At 36.7% G+C, this 15,604-nt stretch overlaps 3 protein-coding genes and 1 long non-coding RNA gene across 4 annotated transcripts; 2 read left to right on the top strand and 2 right to left on the bottom strand.

Annotated features, from left to right (window-relative positions):
• Nucleotides 1–75: 75 nt before the first annotated feature.
• LOC134223548 (serine/threonine-protein phosphatase 2A regulatory subunit B'' subunit gamma-like) lies at nt 76–2,075 on the bottom strand. The gene is made up of 2 exons (XM_062702723.1): nt 1,916–2,075; nt 76–1,852 (listed from the first exon to the last, which is right to left on the bottom strand). The coding sequence occupies exons 1-2, from the start codon at nt 2,061–2,063 to the stop codon at nt 516–518; spliced, it is 1,485 nt and encodes a 494-aa protein (XP_062558707.1). The 5' UTR covers nt 2,064–2,075; the 3' UTR covers nt 76–515.
• Nucleotides 2,076–2,175: 100 nt separating this feature from the next.
• On the top strand, nt 2,176–3,712 carry LOC134223551 (uncharacterized). Its single transcript, XR_009982614.1, has 4 exons — nt 2,176–2,833; nt 2,898–3,209; nt 3,294–3,560; nt 3,621–3,712. It is a non-coding gene; the product is annotated as an uncharacterized LOC134223551 (long non-coding RNA).
• A 3,401-nt stretch (nt 3,713–7,113) lies between these two features.
• Nucleotides 7,114–7,818, top strand: LOC134223590 (uncharacterized). The gene is made up of 2 exons (XM_062702773.1): nt 7,114–7,306; nt 7,497–7,818. The coding sequence occupies exons 1-2, from the start codon at nt 7,187–7,189 to the stop codon at nt 7,707–7,709; spliced, it is 333 nt and encodes a 110-aa protein (XP_062558757.1). The 5' UTR covers nt 7,114–7,186; the 3' UTR covers nt 7,710–7,818.
• LOC134223589 (trafficking protein particle complex subunit 5) lies at nt 7,778–13,982 on the bottom strand. Its single transcript, XM_062702772.1, has 4 exons — nt 13,688–13,982; nt 13,498–13,624; nt 12,501–12,683; nt 7,778–7,902 (listed from the first exon to the last, which is right to left on the bottom strand). The coding sequence occupies exons 1-4, from the start codon at nt 13,855–13,857 to the stop codon at nt 7,804–7,806; spliced, it is 579 nt and encodes a 192-aa protein (XP_062558756.1). The 5' UTR covers nt 13,858–13,982; the 3' UTR covers nt 7,778–7,803.
• Between the last annotated feature and the right edge of the window lie 1,622 nt (nt 13,983–15,604).

The following is a 15,604-nucleotide window of genomic DNA, read 5'->3' as shown; positions in this document are numbered from 1 at the left end:
CCCATGTTAGCTTTTATAACGGACATTCACGAGAGTACGTCTAATTTTCATTCTTTTGATATGAGGGTCAATAAATTTGTTACTATGTTTCGCGCTTTCGTAAAACACTTTTAATCGGCAATTTCCAATATACAATTGAGACAAAGTTTTAGTTGCACACGTGCACGATACACTGTTTGACCATTGGCATTAAGCGATTTATTCATTATTCGGTCAAAAGGTTTATTACACCCCGAGCGGTGTAAATGGCCGACTTTGAAGATCTTATTCCTGGTTGATTTCCAATTATCGCTTTTACCTAGTTCATACTGCTCATGATTACAATTTTCCGGTTTAGGAATAGAATTTGTTACGGATTGATACACGAACTTTCTCAGTTTAAAATATTGAACATAGCAAAATGTTTTTAAAGGCACTTTTTCAACATTTTACAAAATTTTAAACATGGAGATTCAAAAAGATGTCACGATTTCATCGTCAAACTCATTCGCTGCATGCGGGAGTACCTCCTGATATCATAAGTTGTGAGTTTCCTCGCTCGTTTGGGTGTCGGTGACCATCACTTCGCGATTCTCGTAGGCCCAAAACTTGTGGAACTCGATCAGTATCGATACGACCGTTTCCCCATGGCCACTGTTGATCAGATCTTTCAGGGTGATTCTAGAGGGGTCGGCTGGTTTGACCATGTCGAAAATTTCGTCCTTCACGTCGGCAAAGTTGACCGGTTCCGCTCGATGTGCGGAAATTTCATCTTGAATCCCTTTGAAAAAATAGTTCAAAGTAAATGCAGTCAAATAGCCTTTGTGCTCGACGTCCAGGATGCGGAAAAGATAATGCAAACTTTGCGGTTCGGAACGATTCTCCAGGGCCAAAACAAAATCCAAATATGTTTTATAGTCCATCTCGCCATCGTATGTTAAACATTCGGCAAACACTCGATCTAGGAAGATAGGTGTAAGCGTTCCAGATCCATAACCAATCAGTTCCTTTTTGCTGAGCATTCCATTATGATCCTTGTCCAAGTTCAAGTAGTGCCCGTAGACGCTCAAGGCCGATGGCGCTGAAAACCAATTCATCTCTTGGGCATCCTTGGGAATTTCTTCATCCCGCAGTTCCAACAAATCGTCAAGAAAACTGCACGTCAATATATCTCGTATCCGGATCCGCCCCGTTCTCAGCGGATCAAGGAAAAAGAAAAATTTCCTAACAGTTGTGCAGACGTAGAAACTATGGAACGACTTCTCAAGTCCTTCCAACTGGGGAAAGGTCGGTATCAGTTCCAAAATGTACGATTCCAAATCCGATTCGTGCAAGTAGCCTTGTCCAGTGTAATCGTACAGGGATAGTCCAATTCTCGTTTGCTGCAGCCAAACCTTTCGCATGGCATAGTTGAACAAGGACATGACACTGATCTTTCCTGGATAGCTGCTGGAAACTAACAACCGAGCAAACGTTGAAGCAGTCAAATAGCGCTTAAACTTTTCGCCAGCTATTGTGGCCACCTTACAGTAGTTCTCATAGTTAATGTATTGCTCTTCGCCCATCAGTGGCGGAGAATGGTGCTTCTCCAGAAGACTCCAAAGCATTTTCAACTCGTTGTTGTCCAACAATTCTTTGCTGCGCTTCTGGAGGAACAGCGTTCTGGCTTCCTCTCGAAGCTTTTGAGCCAGCCCATCAGTGTTCCTAGGAAGCTCGAAATGGAACTGCGGAATAAAACGATAGGACGCAGATTGGTGGGATTTTTCAATCGACCGCTTGAGCTTCCCAATAGAGTTGATTTCATTTTGATATCGTTGAAAAAGAACATCCTCAATTTCGTCATCCGTTTTGTCTGGATTCAGTTGGCGAATATCTTAAAATAATAAAAAGTAATATGGTATGTTATGATTGGCGGGTGATGAAATGCAATACTCACTACTATCTTCGACTTTTTCTAAATTTTTTAGTAATCTTTCACGAAAACTTAACATATTTGAAATCATTTGAATAATTTTTGGAATGCTGAATGTTGCGACCAAGATGTTGACTTTGTTTTTAAACAAAACACTGAACAAAAACAGCATTATCGTTGATAACATCAACCGAACGCAACCAAAATATGGCGCTAGTGTGCCGACACGGAGGAAAAGGCTTCTCTCTCATCACTCATCACTCATTATGAGAGCCAAGATTTTTTTATGTACAGGTTATCCGACTTCGTCAGTAGATGGGAATTAGGGTATCCATGAAGACATTCAGCGATGGGACTGACAATCGAAATCAAAACAAAGTGTGTATGCGGTTGAACGGAACTCACTTCTGGTGTAAACCGCGCTTAACAATTTCCTTTGAATTGTTCTGTCAGTCCGGTCAGAATCTGTCAAAAAATCAAGGTTAACAAAAATAGTCAGCTGTTCGCAGCTGTCTTATGCCTTGTTCAGATTACAGCTGAATAACATGTTATTCGAAGGTGTTACTTCTGAATAACAAAACCGTTCGCACTAGCATTTTAGGTAATACTATTTGACAGCTGACAGCATGTGTCAAGCGCCAAATTTTTTCGAGCAGTTTGTTGTTTGTTTACAAATATGCAGCGAGATTCTTCAAATTAGAATTCAATTATTATTAAACAATTATTCGGTTTGCAATAAAATAACCGTGATGAGATTTATTATTGATTTGCTTTTTTTCGTAATTGCAAGAAGGGGACCAAACATAGAAGGCTTGAGTTCAGTATGGGATGAAACTGATAATGATTAGTGTGCGATAAAAAGCCAGAAGTATTTGTGTGCTTCGTTTAAATTTTATTTTGCTCATTTTTCCATCGGAAATTGGCTAGGAACTGTGGTTACAAGTAGGTAATTTCATTAGCTTGTTTACTGATGTTGCTTTCTATATAAAATGGTGTGTATTGTTAGTCTTAGGTTTCGTCATCGGTGAACGGGATGTGAAGTCGAGGATTCCATAAATATTACACAGGCAGAAAGCATCAATGGAGCCTGGGAGGTCAAGATTGTTCAGAAATAATGTTTAGCAGCTGCAAGACGAGCCAACGTGAATTCAAGTTAAACAAAATTGTATTACCAAAACAGTGTGACAATGGAATTCACGGAGCAACCGCAGCGCGAGAAAACAGGATTCTTGGAACCCGAGCTAACTCGCGAACAACGGTGAAAATTCCAAAAATATTCAGTACTATCGTTTGGAGCGACCGACGGCTTTTTATTGCGGTAAGCCCGAAACAGTTTATTATGCAATATATTTTTTAAATTTTCGAAATAATGTTGCTGACGGTAATAATTTTATGTATTTAGATGCGTCTAGTCCTTGGACCCAATGGGAAGTGTCGTCAGTGTTGGTTGATTATTCTGCACCTATTTTGTAGATCCAGTTTTGCTCAAAAGGTCATCGGAAGACCACAAGTTGCCGGTAGTGATAGTATTATAATTGGTTTTAAGAGTAAGAAACCCACCGTCGTTTCACCCACAAGAGGATGTACGAAGTAACTTCCAATTTTTATAATAAAATAACAATTGAACAACGCAGGATGATATCGCACGTAATCATCATCAGAGGAGATGGTATTAGTTGCCGAAATCATCAAAAACCATTCATCACATTCCATTTATATCTCAACTTAGGTGAACGAGGCCAGGGACGGAACTACGTTTCGCTAGGAAGGGATCGTGGAGTACTACTAACTATAATAGATACTAGAGTAGAATGATTCGACCGAAATAAAGATATTCAAACGCATTTACTTCTTCTTCTTCTTGTATATGTCTACATTCCAAGTGTAAACTGGCCCGCTTTTCAACTTGGTATCCTTCACCATTTTCTCAGTTATAATTTGAAAGCTTTTCTATGCCCGCCATTGCGTAAATGTGTATCCTATTTGTCAAGTACAATGTATACATTATGCCCAAGCAAACGAGATTGTTTCCCACCCGAAAACATACTAGACTGAACCGAAAATTGAACTTGTTAACTCTTGATTCGCAGTCCTACGCATTCAGTTAAAACATGTACTGCTATACGTTGCAATAATCAACAACTTTAGTTTTCTGAAATGCGTTCGCATTTATTAAAATAAATTAAATTATCACACATTTTTTGAGTAATCTGGTTTGGGGTGAAGTTGATCAAGACAGCTCTACTAAAATCATTATGACCTAGTAGTCAAACTACACTAGGTTATTTGTATGAATGTTGAATTTACTACGTAAAGAAGTCTACGAAGTCAATATTTGAAACGAAAATAGCGTCATTTATGACTATCTCTCTCTTTCTTCCACAAAATACATTTTCATGATTATAATCGAAAAACTCGGATTTCTACCTAGCGGTAACACTACTTGAACGGAGAATATTGTTGACTAACGTTTCATAAAAAAATTTGGCACTTTTGACTGACACATCAAACTTTGTTACTTGGGTGCAATACTTACTTACGGATCCTGTACACCTCCGGTTCAATGCAATCCCAATTTAATTCCATTTAACTTTTATTATGAGTTATGAGAAGTCGAACACTTGTGGAATACGTTAAAATGGCGGGTTTTCAAGTATGGCCGGAATTTCGATATGATCAATTCTTTCGCGATGTGGGTCGTTCACCCGAACACCGGAGTACTTCTACAACTCTTCGATGCACACGATCTTCTGACCACAGACAAACAGACGTAACAGCTTGAACATTTTTCAGAAAAATCCAACTGCTCTATCACCATCTTGCGAGCATGTTACACGAAACAATATTTCGTATGACATCGTCACCAGAAGGCGCTGGAGTGAAATGTCAAACTCGAAGGGTTTCGATGCTAGCGCCTCTAGTTGTGAAACGCGCAATCGATCAAATTCAAATTGAGCGTTGAAGTCATAGTCGATGGGAATTTCTGTAGTGTTACGTCTGTTTGTCTGTGTTCTGAATATCGGGAGAAATCCAAAGTTAGATCGGCGGAATCCAGTACCGATTACGACTTATCGTGTGCATTCTGCAGGCAATTTCTAAATCGTTTCTAATCGTTTCTAAATCGTTAGGAACTCAAAATGCAAGTCAGCAGCTACTTGGTAATATAATCGATATTTAATATTTAATATTTAATATTTAACATTTATTATTTAATATTTAATTTTTAATATTGATTATTTAATATTTAATATTTAATATTTAATATTTAATATTTAGTATTTAATATTTAATTTAATATTTAATATTTAATATTTAATATTTATTATTTAATATTTAATATTTAATATTTCATATTTAATATTTAATATTTAATATTTAGTATTTAATATTTATTATTTAATATTTAATTTAATATTTAATATTTTATATTTATTATTTAATATTTAATATTTATTATTTATTATTTAATATTTAATATTTAATATTTAATATTTAATATTTAATATTTAATATTTAATATTTAATATTTAATATTTAATATTTAATATTTAATATTTAATATTTAATATTTAATATTTAATATTTAATATTTAATATTTAATATTTAATATATTAATATTTAATATTTAATATTTAATATTTAATATTTAATATTGAATATTGAATATTTAATATTGAATATTGAATATTGAATATTGAATATTTAATATTTAATATTTAATATTTAATATTTAATATTTAATATTTAATATTTAATATTTAATATTTTATATTCTATATTTTTTTCAGTATTTTACATTAAATATTTATAAATTATTAAAAAAATATATTAAATATTAAATATTAAATATTAAATACCACAGTCCATCATGAAGTATACCTTGTCAATTTTCAGTCCATCGTTCTACACGGCTGATTGGAGAATCCGATAGAAAACGAAAAGGAAATCAAAAATGACATTGCCGTATAATCCAATTGGACACGCGAAATGACCAACCACTTGAATGCAAGAAAACATGCGCAGGGCCTTCGGACTTCAGTCGAGCAGCAAATTCGATCAGTTGTATCATGTTATTCGCAATAACATGTTTTTCAAAGGTGTTATTCGGCTGTCAGAATTGTATGGGAATATTACCTTCGAATAACATGTTATTGGCCGAATAACACCAAAGCGCGAATAACATGTTATTAGACCGTAGTGTGGATATAGTATTATGGATTGCCTTATAACCAGCGCGCATACATTTTCAGTGCAAAACGTAAACAAACGAGCATAAATTCCATACAAAAATCCAAGATGGCTGAGTTGGGGATATTGACAAGTCGGGTAACCTGTACATAAAAAAATCTTGATGAGAGCATCATTATCGATCGCGAGCATTTTAATCACCCGCGCAGCGCTTTCATTTTAGTTTCGTCACTCGTTTCCGTATATCGGTCACTATTTTCGGCTCTCAGGGTCTGTCTCAATTGGATAATTAAACTGAAATTAAACTTAAAAGTGACATTTCAATAATTATCAAATAACCCTGCTCGCAGAGCAAGATTACTTTTGACAGATATCGAATCATTTTCCATCGATGTCCTATTGGAATTGCTGGGTAGCACCAGCCATTCTTATAACGGGGTGATTTTTTAATTTTCGAACTGTCACTTTTAAGTTTAATTCTCTAAATGAGACAGACCCTCAATTTGGTTGCTGTATTCCGTACCAGTGACGTTTGACAGTTGACAGTTCATCAAATAGCAGCGCTCTTATCGCGCTACCAAATTTGGTCACCTGTCAGTCGCGCTATTGCTATAGCAGTGCGTTTAGTAGCGACCGGTAAAGTGTCAAGTAATGATACTGCGCTGCCAAACGGCTTAGGGTCTGTCTCAATTGGATAATTAAACTGAAATTAAACTTAGAAGTGACATTTCCATAATTATCGAATAACCCTGCTCGCAGAGCAAGATTACTTTTGACAGATATCGAATCATTTTCCATCGATGTCCTATTGGAATTGCTGGGTAGCACCAGCCATTCTTATAACGGGGTGATTTTTTAATTTTCGAACTGTCACTTTTAAGTTTAATTCTCCAAATGAGACAGACTTAAACTCACCACCGGTAATCTTGCTCTGAGTGATTTGAAATGGGCGTGCACATTCCGAAAAACATGAATCGAACGTGTATATTTTCGTGAGTGTAAAATTTGAGCTACTTTCAACTGTCAATGTCAAAAAATATATTTCAGCAGCAGCAGCATTCTGGTGCCTCAACTCAATTCGACATCGCAGGGAAATTCAATCCGTGATGGCTACTCCGGAGCAGATCCAGGCGGAAAAGGCTGCCCGCCGAACCGCCATCCGTAATGAGTACTGGCGAACGATGACCAACCCCCATGCGCATCTTCACGGTGAAAGTACCGGTGTGGTAAGTGAATTTTCGTTTCCTCTTACGATGTTATGTCATCAAAACAACACTGGAGTGTTTTCTGAATAGGTTTTATTCCTTATTGCTCAGTACTAAAGTGTTTTTATCCTGCGTATTGAATTTTATTTATTTATTTTTTTCGATTACGATATTTTTACATCTAATCATATGTTTATTTTTGTCGATGTAGTTCGATACCGGTTTGGCCAGATTCCAAGCCATGCGAGTCAACCACTACGAGCATTTCAAGCCGACGGGAAAAAGCTTCAGACTCGGATTGTTCGGTACGGTAATCCCGATCGTTGCCTACGCTATAATGCTGAAAAAAGAACGCGAAGGACGGGAACAGCAGTATCGCACCGGAAAGGTGGCCTACAAGGACCGTCAATTCAAGTTTATCTAAAGCGGACGTATTTCGGCACAGTAGGATTTCGATTTGAGGAGAATATGTAAAAAAAATAGCCTGATAGGTAATGGTAATAAATATGAAAGCTTATTTATTTCTCCTCCAACTGTTTGTCTCTGCTTATGACATGATCTTCGAACTTCACCATGTAGGTTGTTCCTTTGTGCCAATGAGCGGATACTTGACATGTCTGAAACCACAAGAAAAATAAGGGGTAAAATGTGTTTTAGATGTTAACGAATCGTAGCAACCAGAATCTAATGATATGAAATGAAGAGAACCAATAAATTAGTATTTAGTTAATCGTCATCTTGATCGTCATTCAGTTCAGTCGAACTGTGTTTGCCTTCCTATTCCAAAAGGTTGTGTGCCCCAGTTACAGTAGGCCTTGCGTAGAAGTTTTTTGCCGTTGATTTGGAATGTTCTGGAAGAGTGATGGAAGCATGCAAGATTTGGATCGTGAAACTGAATAACTCCAACTACTCCGTATGGAAGTGCAAGGCGGAAATGCTGCTGACTCGAGAGAACTCGTAGAACTACATTTAGCATTCGGTACAACAGTATATCCGGTGACGGACGTATGGAAGGGTGGAGATCGCAAAGTAAGAGCGACCATAACACTGCTAGTTGAGGATCAGCAACAAAGCCGATACGCGATACGAAGGCGGCTATGGAAGCTTTAGAGAATCTCCAGAAACACCACGAGAAAATTTCCCTTGATTTTTTTCTACAATCGGACATTTGGTCCCAGAGATATGTGAGAATTACGAACATGGAGCATATTTCCAGAAAATTAACAAAATAATGTCACATCAAGATCTCAGCCGTCAGTGGACTGATTTGCATGCTTTTATCTTTATACGAAAGCTATGGCTTTGCCATTGAACCACTATTTTTTTGCTATCGGATATCTGTGAAATACTAAAATGAAATATCCCTTTTTACCCTTCTTACACCCTAAGAAGGGTATTAAGATCACTTGAAAAATCGACTTTTTATCCGAGACTCGGAGACCCAAGTCATATATACCAATCAACTCAGCTCGACGAACTGAGCACGTGTATGTATGTGTGTGTGCGTGTGTGCGTGTGTGCGTATGTGCGTGTGTGCGTGTGTGCGTGTGTGCGTGTGTGCGTTACAAAAAATGTCACATCAAGATCTCAGCCGTCTGTGAACCGATTTGCATGATTTTATCTTTAAACGAAAGCTATGCCTTTGCCATTGAACACATTGAAATTTTTTTGCAATCGGACATTTAATTTCAGAGATATTCGTGAAATACGAATCTTAAGTGCATTTTCTGAAAACTAACAAAATAATGCCACATAATGATCTCAACCGTCTGTGATCCGATTTGCACGCTTTCATTTTTGTACGAAAGCTATGGCTTCGCGATTAATTTTTTTTTCCTGTCAGATATTGGGTTCCAGAGATATCTGTGAAATACGAACATAAAGCATTAGACGTATTTTGTTCACAACATTGGCAAAATAATGTCACATCATAATCTCATGTGAACCGATTTGCATGATTTTATCTTTAAACGAAAGCTATGTCTTTGCCATTGAACGCTTTAAAATGTTTTTGTAATCGGACATTTAGCTTCCGAGATATCTGTGAAGTACGAACATGAGGCATATTTTTAGAAAACTAATAAAAAATTGCCACATCAATATCTCAGCCATCTATGGTTCGATTTGAACTCTTTCGGGCTTCAACGGTTGCAAATGCCTCCTCAAGATCTCAATAATTTGCTTACTGATTGAGCTCTCTTAACTATAAGCGGAAGCTAAAATATTGCCATGAAATGCATTTTTTTTTCAATCGGATATTGGATCCTGCTGATATCTCTGAAATTTGAACAAAATTTACCAACTAAAGATTCGAACTTTTTTTCGAGCATAAAAACCTCATTTATTTGTTATCCAATTAAAGTTCATATTTATGCATAGAAATTATAATAAGTAGTGCACCCATAACGTTTCAAAAGTGTAAGAAGGGTTCCATTCACTGTAGGTGGATTAAGTCGGGTTTTCGAGCTGGAATAGCTATTTGCAAAGCTGTCGTGTGCTGGATTGGACCCAGGACCTAGTACTTAGGAGCCACCCCGAACCGGGTCCGCGACGTTAGGCATTAGTACGTTAGGCATAATGGACGTTAGGCATAAAGGACGTTAAGCATAACGGACGATAGGCACAATGTACGTTAGGCATAATGGACGTTTGGCATTATCCTCCCTTCTTTATGTCATAGGCTGTTCTTTGGGTCATTTTATACCTAACGTCAATTATGCCTAACATACATTATGCCTAACATCTACTTATGCCTGACGGGATATACCACTGATAACGGCATTGAGGAGCCGTTCTGATGACGATGACGGAATTGATGAAATTGAAACTGGTGAAAAGAAAGCTTCTAAACAAAGTAGCAAAGCGAAGCAAATGAACAAAGCGAAAGCGGAATGAATATGGGTCAGCGAGTATTTATTTGAATATCACAAATTATTAAATAATCGTAAAACTGAACACATGTTTGATGATTTAAATAGATACACGCGTAGATCTAGTCTCGACGTTCAATTGAGGGGCATTTTAAAGGCCAAATGTCAGTATAATCAAGGCTAAGCACGCAGTTACCATACTCAGTGGTAATCAATTCAACGAATTTATGAAGAAGTAAACTGAGTATGTTTTGAATAATCAAAACACGATTGTCAAAACTCGGAGCGAATGTGCTTCATGAAAGTGAATATTTTATGCTCTGGTGGCTACACCACAGACAAACAGACGTAACACTGATAAAAATCCCATCGACCATGTGCTCAACGGTCGTTTCAATTCCAACTGATTACGAATTTCATATCCAGAGGCGCGCGCATCGTAAACCTTTATATTTGACATCTCACACTAGCGCCTTCTGTTGACAGTGTTGTACTAAACTTCGTTTCGTGCAACATGTACGTAAGGTGGAGATAAAGTAACTGAGCGATAGATTTTCAAGGAAATTGCTCAAGCTGTTACGTCTGTTTGTCTGTGGCTACACCGTTAGTGCGCCACTTAGATGGCAAAAATAAACGTTTTTAGTGTTGTTGGGTTACGGATACCTTATGAATACTATAAATATAAAAAGCAATAACAATGGCCCGTATGAATAAAAAGTAGTAAAATCCACAATATGTAGTTACTACTTTGTAGTAAGGTCCACATGTAGTAAAGTTGCTTTGGTATGAATAATAAACTTTTTCGAACATAGTAGTAAATACTAATTTCGAAAATAAAAAAGTAGTATTTGCTACAAAATACATCTGTCAAAATTTGATTTGTTTATGTTTTGTTGTTAATGTTGCAGTTGTTCCCTATACCATATTTATTGAAAGTTCAAATTCAAATTAAGTAAAAAAGCCTATAGACTATAGAATGAGAATGAGAAAATTTTGATTCTGGGGCCAAGAATCTTGACATTTTTCATCGCATTGCTTGAGTTCGGGAATTGAATCCAACGGTCAGTTTTTCGGCAATTTTCCGACACGCTGACGCTTGCTCTGGTATATGTAAATATTACATTCACGCGTTTTTATAACGTAATTAATTTTTACGCAACTATTTTAAATTTGGGATCTTTGTGGGTTTTCACGCGAATTTTTTTTTTATTATAGTCAGGAAGTAAAAAACGCAAATAATCGATTATAGTTGAAGTCATTTTGACCTAGGTTTTTGGAATTTGCTGTTCTGTGTTGTACACGGATGTATAGATCGCATTTGCCGTTCGCCGCTTTTCCTCGTGATTCGATTGAGTTAACAAATGTTTCATCCAACATTTTACGTCCACTTCCAAAAATCGATACACTTAAGTCGGTTTTACGTGGGGGACGTATCGTTTCTCTCGATCATTTTAAACAACCGCGTAAAAAAACTTCAAGAAAATCCGTATAAAAACCTGCGTATGTCCTAAAATTTTGAAAATAATTCGTCTCATAAAAACGACCTGCGTAAAAAAAAACTAGTAAAAACCGACCCCATCGTATAAACTTTGATAAATAACACTAATCGTATCGTTAATTTAATTTGCGGTGGTAATTTCAATTCGTAAACACCTTTAACCATTTAGGCAAATTTAAATCCAGGCGATGGAATAACTTTGTAGCAAGCTCCTGAGCAGACTACAAATAATTTGTAGTATTTACTGCTTTTATTCATACCAACTGTCAAACATGTTCCACAAAAGTAGTATGTTCGAAAATTGTAGTAAAGTAAACGTGCTTTTATTCATACCGTTTTGCTACAAAAGTAGTAAATACTACATAATTTGTAGTAAAGTGTGAATTATTACTTTTTATTCATACGGGCCAATGGCAGACGTTTGACTACACCGGCACCCTCTGATTTTTTTTTGTACTACAAAGTTCGTATCGGTGCAAAAAAAGTTCTCCATTGGTGTAGCACCAAAATCAAAAACGAACATTTTTGGTGCAAAAGTGTTGCACGAGTGCAGCTCAAGTGGTGTTATTACCATCATTAGGACATAAGTAGTCTGTTGATGTAGACCGTAGACCTTAAATAAATAAATAAACTAGTCTCACATAGAATAGATTGAATACATATTTGTTAGATAAGTCGTTATGAAAAATTTGCTTCTGATGCATATCTACTTCGCAGCGGTTCATATTTTTACTATCATTCATTGTGCGGTGGATTGTCCGAACTTTCAATAACTCATTAACCATTTATGTTAAATGCTATTGTTCTTAATAAAAGGAATGTGCATAAAAGTGTTAAAACAACTTACGAAACCACAGTTCGATAGTACCGCCTGAATAATACCGGCCACAAAGACGGCACAACTCAGGGCACCCTTATCTTTTGGAACGCTGATAAATTTGTTGACTAGCGGCTCCTTTTCGATGATGTAGTACGTGCACTCGTCATCGGTCGCATGCTCTAGTTTGTCTGCATCCTTTCCGAACAAAGTCTGCGAAAGAAGTAGGAAAAGATGATGCAATTGAGCAGATAACTATTTGCGCAGAAATGGTGGTGTACTGGACCAAATAACTAATGACAAAATACCGTTTTGCATATGAGTATTTTGAAAAACCTTAAAAACTTATTTCTTCAATACAGATCATTAGTTATAGGCAAAAGGCAACGCCTGTGAGATTTTTCAATTTGGATGCAACCACAATTATTGTGCTTTGAAGTGCATGGATATATGCAGTGTCAACCGTCTAAGACGAATTAAGTACTCTCCATTTAATTCCACTAGTTAATTTTCGTTATCTTTGCAGATAAGTATTTCAACCACAACTGTGGTCGTCTTCAATGTCTCGTACGAAGTCAAGTCGGCACGAGACACTGAAGACGACCACACAGTTGTGGTCGAAGTACGTATCTGCAATGATAACGAAAATTAACTAGTGGAATTAAATGGAGAGTACTTAATTCGTCTTAGACGGTTGAATACATTCCACTAAAAGAGCTTTATATATTTTTCTGTATATGCAGTGTTTCAAACAAACGAAAATTTCCAGACTATTACCGCACACATTTTTTTGTGTTGTTTGCAAGAATTCGAATATATGAAAATCTCATTTCAGCCATAAATGTTACAAAAGCTGGATTAAACGCATAGGTACAAGAGACATCTGATGTTCTTCAAAAAATTGCAAATCTGCGGAACAATCTCATCCCCAGGTTTATTGTCATGCCCGTTAGCGGTAGCTAAAGGTTTATACAAGGCGAGATCGACATAATGTTAAGAATTTGTCATTTAGTGTAGAACAGCTTACCTTCCACAATGTTGATTTTATGAACATCAGCATATTGATTAGCTTAGTTTCTCGTTTGGAGTTACGTTCCCGCACGAAATACAAATCGATAATTCTGCTGCCAACATCCTTGCCTAGATCGTGCAACCTAAAATTTGTGAATATCCTAATCATTAATGTCCTGGTTACATAGCAAACCGACGAGTTTTACTTGTTCTGCAAGTCCGGAATGGTGTTTACTCGGCTTTGTGAATACTGAACCACTTCGGAAAATAGCAGCGAAAAACAGCTGAGCGAAACTTCCCCCTTGCCACGGCTCAGTGGCTTGTCCAGAATGCTAACCTTCGGGCGAGTCGAAAGGTTCAAATTGATTTTCTCCATTGCATAAAAATCCGCACAATATCGTATAACAAAACTTTCGTAAATTGATAAAGTACGACTACTGTAATGAAAAATTATTTCAATCGGATGATTTGTGATTTTGACATGTAAACAATTCGTTTGAGTGGAAGAAGTGTTTTGCTGCGTTTTGTTGCTCAACTCTCGATTTTGTATACAGAAAGTGAAACACGACTTTGTACTTCACGAGTCATCTAGTGGCCGGTTCATAAAACTCTTGTCTATTATACACAATCAGAAAATTCTACTCAGTTTATTTTATTGTACAGTATCCCCCCGCTTATCCGGATCTCGCTAATCCGACGACTCGTTAGTCCGGATCTCGCCAATTCGGAATTTTCCGGATTAAAAAGTATCAACACCCATTTAAACGCATTGTGCTGTCAGTTTTCAAATTTGTGCTGTGATTTTGTTTTGGTTCATTTGTATGGATTTGACAGTCGGATTAACGAGAGAAAACTCGTTAGTCCGGCCATACATTTGTCGGATCAGCGGGGGTATACTGTAAATATTTATTATACGTGGATTTCCAAAAGATATTTTAGTTAAATACAGGGAGCTGCGGATAGAGTCAAAACGAGTGTCAACGAATCTCCAAAGCAAGCTGTCAAAAAGTATCCATCGCATCGAGAGAGGTTTTGTGCATTTTGAGCACAGCCGAGAGAGTACACGTATAAATCGACTCAAACTATAGACCCTAGATTCTACTATCTATACTAGGGATCCTATAATGAGAGATATGCGAAAGCGGCCATTGTAAGCCAATCGAGCATTGAGAACTATCAAAACGTGAGCCAAATGAACATTGTTATTGTTGCAGATTGAGACGAGGTTGAAAGGTATTGAGATAGATTTTAAGAAAAATTTCATCGAATAAACAAATTGTTTTACTTTCGCGAGTAGAAGTAATCTAGTTTATGTATCGTGTTTCGCCTATTTGTATTGCACTTTTATTTTAGTGATAATGCTTACTTAAACATTGTTAGTGGACAGACAAACATATTCCAAATTGTTATCAAATGCAAAGTTATATACAAGCTTCAACATTTTGCGCTGCGGCAAGTGCTGGAAGCGTTTGCTAACAAAAGTAACAGCGTTGCTAAATCGTCTGGAAAAGTATTTGCATATCTCTCATTATAGGATCCCTAATCTATACTATCTTCTTGTCGCTGAGTCTGGCGCTGAGTGCTCGGCGCGGAAACCCAAAGGTGGGAATAAAATTTTGGGGCTTAAGGCTACCTTACACCTCGGGAAAATTTCCCGCCGGATTTTGGTCCCCGTGCATTTTAAATGGGGCCGGGATTTTGATTTTCCGTGCCAAAATCCCGAAAACATCGCATATGCACAAATGCATGGGAAAAAATTCCGCCGACCAAATTCCCGAGGTGTGAGGCTACCTTTATGCGCAATATTTTCGGTAAAACTTTATTTGTATTACCAATCGATCGGTGAAAAGATGTTTTTTTTTGGTTTCAAAATTCAAAATGGAAAATAATACTTGAAATAATATGTATAATAAATAGGAAATAAGTAATATTTGCAATAACAACTAGATTTTTAAATGTAAGCGTATGGTGTAAATTACACGATTATAAAATCACTTTTTTCCCTTTTGAAAGAAGGTAGAAGAGGAGCGACAGAAAGAAGAATTTGCGATCTTATATTTCTGTGCTTTGTTTAAGAAGTCTTCAAGAAAGACCTATTGTTTAACACAAAATACCGGAAAGCA

This window comes from Armigeres subalbatus, chromosome 3 (genome assembly GCF_024139115.2).
Source record: "Armigeres subalbatus isolate Guangzhou_Male chromosome 3, GZ_Asu_2, whole genome shotgun sequence".
NCBI classification, from domain to species: Eukaryota; Metazoa; Arthropoda; class Insecta; order Diptera; family Culicidae; genus Armigeres; species Armigeres subalbatus.
Note: the sequence above shows the minus strand (reverse complement) of the source record. Positions and strands in the feature narration are given on the sequence as shown.